Raw genomic sequence first — 8,573 nt, 5'->3', positions numbered from 1 at the left:
ATATATTATAGTGTCCATGTAGCAGTAAATGGAATAGCCTGGGATGAGAAGCAGAGACAGACACACAATGAAGTTCTTATTTTGTACAGTCCCGATTCTGCAAAAAGTAAAATAGAAACAATAGCACAGTAGATAGCATATAAAATATACATATCTACGGCAGATAAAAACAATAAAGCAAAGACAAAAATAAAGTAGTTACTAATGTAAAATATATACACATGCATAGATATACATAAAAATTTAAAATATAGGCTACATATGGGTATAAGAATGGGATGTGCATTATAAAGTGGCTGCTCCAGTAAATATACATTATATATGAATATATACTTGCGTATAAATATTGTATGGAAAAAGAAATGTGCAGCGTAACGTGGCTTCTGCTTATCAGTCCAGGATAAAAAGGTGCAAGTGCCCATAAGGTGCAGAGTGCAGTGTGCTGGATAATCATTATCATAATGCTGAATGGCAGATGGTGCTCCTTCAGATGGCCTGGGGGTGTAATCCCCAAACAGAGAGAAGTGCCAAATGACAAATGGTTCAACCTCACTGATGAACGACTTTTTTGCACATGCTGCTAACTTCTTTCATATTCAATCTCGTTTACAGCAACCTGATTGATTAAAAATGGTAATCAGTCTAATATCGATTCCTTTTCTGTGCCTCTGTTAAATTCCCCCACCACCATATATTTGTGCTGTTTGACTCACTTCTGCATTGCTTTGGGCAGAAGTGTCTGCTACTTAAAATAAAATTAAATACTAGCAGGGGTATAGCTAGAAATTCTGGGCCGACTGACAAAATGTGACTTTGGGCCCCTTACACCCCCCCCCCCAAAAAAAATTAATAAATCACAATTTTATGTATGCCCCCTGTAAATTGCTGGACTCCCTGAATTTTAGAGTTAGGGTATTCGTCTAGGGTATTACAGAACTTTTGTCTCAGTTCCCCTGAAAAGTAATTCATATCCATGTAGCAGTCTTCCTAAGCATCTTGTCCAAATCTTATTGTGGGTATTGTGGGGACACCCCCCCCCCCCCCGCGCGCGCGCCACGCTAAATTTATCGTCGGGGACGTGAAGCGGGGGTGGTGTCTCATATTTCTTCATATTAAGCGGCAGCCCTACTGAGGGCTGACCTCCCCTAAGGGTGAAATCCTAGAATCGCCATTTGATATTGGTTTAGTAATTGTATGCAAGTCATTAGGCAACATGGGCAACCATCTACGGTGCCACAAGGAGCAAGTAGGGCACCATCTGAGACAAAGGGGCGCCCTTAGACGCTCCACTGGAGTGCCGGAGGTTTCGATTGGCACTCGTTGTATGATAAATAACGTAGTTTTTTCTTCTTTTTTTTAACCTACAGCTATTATTACTGCGACCGAAGAGGAACAAAATTCATATGCTAAACCGAGGTCACGTGTTCATATCTTAAATTATTATTTAATTATAGCGATCAACAATTAATCAATCAATTCACAAATAAATAGTAATACTGTTCGGAAGGCTTATTAAAATTAGGACTATTAAAATCATACACATACACGGCCATATAATAACCTTAATTTAGTCTGATTTTATGGGTTGAAGATGTTATTAAAAATTAACCTTATTGGTATAGTGCAGGTCTGGGCAATTTTTGTCTGTAGAGATCTCAATCTGAGCCTCACATGTCTGCAGGGGCCATTTCTAACCTGATCATTTTATGTCCCATGAAAACTACATAAGAACACTTCTTTTTTGGATGCTCTTTTTTGCGTGCCACCATGGACGCCGTTAGGTGCGATCACTCGGGGCTATAGCCCCCGAATATTTTAAGCTTCGCCCTGAGTATTATAGCCCTGGTGCCAATCTTCCGTCCTTGAAAAGAAATGTAAAGCCCCAGGTAAACTTGACTTAGCCCCTGATCTTTTCAATAACTAGAAATTCCCCTGCGTGCAACTATGAATGTCGCTATTGTATTTGCGATTATTCAAGCAAGAACATAAAACACCCTTTTCATTTTAATGATCGCTTTTGGCCAAGTCTGGTTTCGGTTAGAGAATGCCTGACAAGTGAGCTTGCGCTCTTTTTTGTGTGCTCACTGAGGAATAGAGCGCCGTCGCCACCTAGCGTCATGCCTTGGAGTCACTTTTAAATTTTCATTTCACTTTCCAAAAGGAAAAAGTCACATTCGACAAAAATGTGGAAGAAAACCGAGTATTCGGTTATGATCGGCATTCTGTCATGTGATTTGCATTGTGCCATGTGCAGTCAATCCTAATCAATCTGACAAAAACACAGTCTGGGCAGCCTGGAGCAGGGTTTGGACATACTGCTGTATGGGAATAGGAGTGTGAGTAATGTTAGGATCAGTCACTATACTGCTGAAGGTTTGAAATGCTTTTGCTTATTATTTTGTGCCATTTTCTAATAGAAGTAATGGAAGTGTTATCATATTCTGAGAATTGTAAAAGCAGAGGTGGAGATGTACTGAAAAGGGGCCGGCAGATCACCCAGGTCAGCCAATCAGCATCCTGCATTCTCCTTCTCCTTGCATCTGGTTGGACACAGATGTATTTCTGATTGCAGTTCAACCCATTTGTCCACTCCCTTATTCAGAGATTATCATACTTTTTCTAACCTGACCTCACTCTTTCTACCAAATCCTTAGCCTCTCACTCCTTCATAAGCCCGTAATCTTTTAACTTCTGCATTACATGCACTTGTATGTCACCTGTGATATTCATGGTCTGTTTATCCACATTATACACAGCTTCTGCTGACATGTCATTCAAGTCCATATTTCTGTTAGTTTATGCTAGGAAAAGTGACAAATCTATCGACTCCTTAAACTGGCAAATTATACAGACTTTAAATAATCATTATGTTAACATTAGTACAGCACTTTTTCCAAGCAAGTGTGTTTGAATGATTTACATAAGTATTGGAAAATAAATAACTAAATACAGAAGGTGATAGAACATTTAAAAAATATTGCTCTGAAGAAAGTAAAGGATAATTCTTTCTATGAAATTACATTATTGCTATGGCTATTGCAATTGCAATCACTATATTAAAATGTGGCTTATCATGGACGACAACAACTGGGGCTGAACAGATGCAGCTGATGATCACCGGTTGGTGACTGAGGCAGATGACTCTGCGCGACACTACATCCTGCTGAAATGTCATTGTCACATTGACTCTATGGTTGGCTGGGGGCCTGGGTTTAGTAAGCGACTGGTCAGCTGCCACCAGGTCGTACCCTTCTGCTCTCCTGTGTACTGGTGGCAGGAAGGAGCTGAAACATAATATGGCATTTTCACAAAAGCGCCTGGAAGAAACTGCAAGTCTTGCAGGCTGGCTGGCCTCCACAGATGCAGAATTAATATAGAGATGCAATGTGAAGGTCATGTGCAACAATCTAGACTCAGAACTGGCATGGACTGTGGTAGGAGGCTTACTCCGGCCCACCCATTCGGCATACACTGAGCATTACAGCACAATAAAACCAATGTGTCTGACAGGTATGTGTGTGCGTGGTTAGCTCCATCAGAGGAAATGTGCTGCTGAGACGCAAATCGATTTTTCTTTTCGTTTGATATTAGGAATGCCTCAAGTCATTGAAAAACCGATAAATAAAAAATATGTAGTTGAGTCTGTAGTGTGATTTTGCCACCAGCTGAATTATTATGGGACAGGCCCACCTGATTTTTCTGCCATCCCGTCCGCGCCATGATTTCTAGCTTCGCTGTTGGTAAGAGGAGCTGAGATGCAGCCATGACCATCAGATCAGTTTGTATCAGATATGCTCTGCTTTAGAGTGTAATGGACATGGGGTCTGTCCTTTGTTGGAGTGGGTAGTTTGATAATATCATTAAGAATGGTTTGATAATGTCAAGGAATTGGCAGCTGACTGTGAAGTAGCCATGGTTACCACACGTGTGTGGTGCTGATCGCCCCCGACTGGTGCACTGTGGGTTCCTGGCGGACTGCCACATCCTGGGGTGATGCTAGAAATTTTGGCCCCCATGAAAACATATCATATTTAGCCCCCAACTGAGACCAGTCCATATATGTTTCAAATTCTTTAGGGCCCCTGTCCTTACTTTCCCGGCCTTTATGGCCCCTGGCCACATCCCACCGTCTTTTAATGTTACTCATACTATGACATGAATAAACACAACATACATGGTAACAAAATTCAAATTTAAATTTTAATTTCTCTGGTACGATTTGTTTTTACATTTTTTTACCTAATATTTCTTAATACCAGGAATCCATGATGCGCCTCATGGACATGAACCTCATGCCACCGAAGTTCCTGTACTCCCCAGGCCAGAAGTACCTCATCCTGCCCCTGTAGTGGGGCTGCTCATACATCAGCCAGTGGCCGTCCATCACGTGGCAGGACATGCAGTTGGACCAGCGGTAACGATCCATGAAGGAGTCGCAGTCATCCGTCATCTCCATCATCTGACCACCAAAGTTCTCCCTGTCATAGATCCTCATCCTGTACGATCCTCTGTACTGTTTGAAGAACATAGAAACAGAATTCAGTTCACTGCAAATTGTGACAGCAATATCATAATAATCTTATTCAGAATATGAGTTAATTTATTGAACGTTAGATATCTATATGTCCTTTTATCAGGTAGAATTTTAATAGTAACAATGCTAAATACTTTACCATGGGGATCATGCGGCAGGATCTGAACCAGTCACTCATGCCCATACTCATGTAGTCGGAATACTCGCCCCTCTTCACAAAGTACTGGTTCCCCATGTAGTTTGGGCGGTCATAGAGCATGAAGCAGCCACTATGCACTCTGCAGGAGTAACAGTGGCTCAAGTAGGAACTGAGGTCACCGCAGTCGCTGCTGCACTCATAGGAGCGACCCCCAAAGTTCCTGTCCTCGTAGAAGGTGATCTGAAATTAAATAAGGATTACTTTAAACATGACACAAACCACACAAGCAAGTAACTGTGAATTTTAGCCTTTTTTCAACCTAAAGCTTCACAGTCATAAATTGATGAAGAAACTTTATTATTACTATAAACTAGAGATGGTGCAATATCATTTTTTCTAGTCCAATATCAATATTAAAATTTTGAGTATCTGCCAATACAAATCCAATATATTTTCCCCTTTATCAAGTACTATTAAATGAAATATTTGTATCAATACATTTCAATATCATGGCAAACAATCTGCATTTAGTGTTGTAGCTGCATTATTTGTATATACTAAGAATTGAAAAATATAATGCCCGTGTTGCTCAAACAAAAGCTATGCCACTTTGCTATATGAAAAAATCCATGACTAACATGACTTACACAATCTGCTTCTTTGTTTTATTCAGTGCCAACTTGAACAGAATAATGAACAATGAACAGAAATGTTTCTTAAAGTGCAAACTGTGCAATCTGTTGCCAAATTAAATATAATAAAGAAATCAATCCTAAAAATATTGCGGCATACCCCAACTAACCATTCCTAGTCAAAAAGTACACATAAGAATGCAGTACAAAATTTACAACAGGGCACAGATACAACTTTTAATTAGTCTGAAGATTTAGTTCATATAAATTTTACTGTGCTGAGAAAAAGCAGCAGCAGCCGGACATACACTGCATTTTGCAGTGTTGCTATTTGTGTAAAGTACAGTAACTGTATTTCTACTCAGCCGACATGACAGCTCCGAAACACAAGTGTTGCTGAGCATCTAGCCATCATGTGACCCTCACTTCTGTTTACGGTATGTCGCACTAAGGCGACAAGCATTCTCATAATTCTGTGTGATGGAAAATCGGATTGGTTTCTTTCTCCGCACTCCGATATCCAATCCAGCATTTTTTGCATTTATTGGCCCAATACCAATAGTGGGTAGCAGATTGGTGCCATCTCTACCATTAACACATCCAGCAACATTACTAGGTTGTACAAATAATCTGTTGGATACCTGAATCATACTTAACTTAAACATTCGGCTGAAACAAAAAACTATAAACACTGGGATCTCCAGAAGTGCCAGCTTTGCAAATCAGTATTTGAAGTGTAATTAAGTTTAAATCAGCTTAATCTCTATATATAGTGTTAGCTGAGTCACTTACCCTGCCCATGGTCATGGTGATGGCTGTTTTGCCTCAGAACAGCTCTGCTGATGGCCTTTACCTCTCGCTGCTTTTATACTTAACATGACTCAAAGAATTTTTGCCACCATTGTCAAAAATCCTGACCCAGCACCACACCACACAGGCCTGTTTATAATGCTCTTTACAAAGGCAAAGGCTTATTATCCTGCAGATTGCATGGAGGGCTGGAGAACACATATGTCTACATTGCTGGTTTTACATAAACAATAACAGCCATGCAAAAAATGCCTTCTTTGTACTTCGTGCAATGTGTTTCACACTTTGGAGGGCTGATGTTTCATTATTTGTTTTGATAGCACTTTACTTGAGGAGGCACAAATAATATACTCATAGTCTTTAATAATCATGAACGAACTCATACTTAATATATCAAGTAACCACAAGCTGTATTTTGCTTGTTGCTGGTAATGTACTACAGTATTTACTGATAGAAATTCGGTCAAGTTCTTTGTTCAGTATTCTCCCTCGATTTTTTGTACAAAGGATACAATGCAGACATGTACCTTTCTGCAACTGTACACAGTGCCATTTAATGCCCGCACAGTAACACGAATGGGCTTCTGTGTCCTGTTGCTGGATCAGGGATTTAGACAATGAGACCATAGATTCAGGACAGATATAAAAGCAGCCAGAGAACGAGTGTCCAGCAGATCTAACGGAGGACAAACATCACTGAGACGATGAGCAGGGTAAGTGACCAAAATATGCCTGTGTGCCAACTGTCCAACCTGAACTCCAACTTTATGTCTGCTGTAATCTTCAGAATGTGGGGAGGTGGGAATATTTATAAGCTATAACTCAACAGTATAGCTCAGAAAGAAGCTTGCTCTCATAGATTAACTCTTGCTTCCAAGTTAATGAAAAGTTGCAACAATCTGATTTCAGATCACCTTCTACGAGGACAGGAACTTTGGGGGTCGCTCCTATGAGTGCAGCAGCGACTGCGGTGACCTCAGTTCCTACTTGAGCCACTGTTACTCCTGCAGAGTGCATAGCGGCTGCTTCATGCTCTATGACCGCCCAAACTACATGGGGAACCAGTACTTTGTGAAGAGGGGCGAGTACCCCGACTACATGAGCATGGGCATGAGTGACTGGTTCAGATCCTGCCGCATGATCCCCATGGTAAAGTATTTAACATTGTTACTGTTAAAGTTTTACCTGCAAAAAGCAGATATAGACTGTCTAATGTTCTATAAACTTCTGAATACGTTTATGATGCTATTGCTGTAATAATTTACAGTGAACTGAATTCCGTTTCTATGTTCTTCAAACAGTACAGAGGATCGTACAGGATGAGGATCTATGACAGGGAGAACTTTGGCGGTCAGATGATGGAGATGACGGATGACTGCGACTCCTTCATGGATCGTTACCGCTGGTCCAACTGCATGTCCTGCCACGTGATGGACGGCCACTGGCTCATGTATGAGCAGCCCCACTACAGGGGCAGGATGAGGTACTTCTGGCCTGGGGAGTACAGGAGCTTCGGTGGCATGAGGTTCATGTCCATGAGGCGCATCATGGATTCCTGGTATTAAAACAAAATTCTGAGAATGACAGAATAAAGGCAATGATATCGATAAAAATAATAAAGATACAGTATGATTTTACACAGTTTTTGTGTTGTCATTACACTTCACAAACTATGTCTTGGATGTTACAGAGGGAGTTGAGTTAATTATCTTAACTTTATGTTGATGTTCTTATTCACAGTGATATTTATGTCAGTGTGGCCCTTGACACAGTTAACCATATAAAATTGCATGATAGGTTAGAACACTTGGTGGTCCTATCAGGTACAGCCCTTAAATGTTTCAAATTGTACCTAGACAGCAGGGATTATTTTGTAATTATAGGCAGTTATGACTCTAAACGTACCTCCATGACTTGTACCTCGGATTTGGAGTTGCTGATTTTTATCCCAGCCGCTTCACACTTGGCTACGAACTGCTCCAGTGAGAGCCGATGGTCACGGTCTGATGAGACCAACAGAACCACATCATCTGCAAAAAGCAGAGACCTAATCCTGAGGTCACCAAAACGGACACCCTCAACGCCCTGGCTGCGCCTAGAATTTCTCTCCATAAAAGTTATGAACAGAATCGGTGACAAAGGGCAGCCCTGGCGGAGTCCAACCCTCACCAGAAACGAGTCTGTCTAACTGCCGACAATGCGGACCAAGCTCTGACACCAGTCATACAGGGACCGAACAGCCCTTATATGGTAGCCCAGCACCTCATACTCCCGGAGCACTCCTCATAGGACTCCCCGAGGGACGCGGTCGAATGCCTTCTCCAAGTCCACAAAGCACATGTAGACTGGTTGGGCAAACTCCCTCGCATCCTCCAGGACCCTGCTGAGAGTATAGAGCTGGTCCGCTGGGCCACTGTTCCACAGCCAGTGCAAAAATCACACTGCTCCTCCTTAATCC

The 8,573-nt window shown here is 41.4% G+C and overlaps 2 protein-coding genes across 2 annotated transcripts; one reads left to right on the top strand and one right to left on the bottom strand.

Annotated features, from left to right (window-relative positions):
- Positions 1-4,249: 4,249 nt before the first annotated feature.
- LOC111845436 (gamma-crystallin M2-like) lies at positions 4,250-6,117 on the bottom strand. The gene is made up of 3 exons (XM_072700280.1): positions 6,098-6,117; positions 4,674-4,913; positions 4,250-4,513 (listed from the first exon to the last, which is right to left on the bottom strand). Exons 1-3 carry the CDS (start codon positions 6,110-6,112, stop codon positions 4,250-4,252), a joined length of 519 nt encoding a protein of 172 aa, XP_072556381.1. The 5' UTR covers positions 6,113-6,117.
- Positions 6,118-6,775: 658 nt separating this feature from the next.
- Positions 6,776-7,703, top strand: LOC140578641 (gamma-crystallin M2-like). The gene is made up of 3 exons (XM_072700282.1): positions 6,776-6,828; positions 7,025-7,264; positions 7,417-7,703. Exons 1-3 carry the CDS (start codon positions 6,820-6,822, stop codon positions 7,678-7,680), a joined length of 513 nt encoding a protein of 170 aa, XP_072556383.1. The 5' UTR covers positions 6,776-6,819; the 3' UTR covers positions 7,681-7,703.
- The last annotated feature ends 870 nt before the right edge of the window (positions 7,704-8,573 follow it).

Source organism: Paramormyrops kingsleyae, chromosome 16 (assembly GCF_048594095.1).
Source record: "Paramormyrops kingsleyae isolate MSU_618 chromosome 16, PKINGS_0.4, whole genome shotgun sequence".
Classification (NCBI taxonomy): domain Eukaryota; kingdom Metazoa; phylum Chordata; class Actinopteri; order Osteoglossiformes; family Mormyridae; genus Paramormyrops; species Paramormyrops kingsleyae.
Note: the sequence above shows the minus strand (reverse complement) of the source record. Positions and strands in the feature narration are given on the sequence as shown.

Coding starts and splice junctions, on each gene's coding strand:
- LOC111845436 (XM_072700280.1), bottom strand. Junction 4,514..4,673: donor CCTGCCGCATGATCCCCATG/GTAAAGTATTTA, acceptor TTCTTCAAACAG/TACAGAGGATCGTACAGGAT.
- LOC140578641 (XM_072700282.1), top strand. Junction 7,265..7,416: donor CCTGCCGCATGATCCCCATG/GTAAAGTATTTA, acceptor TTCTTCAAACAG/TACAGAGGATCGTACAGGAT.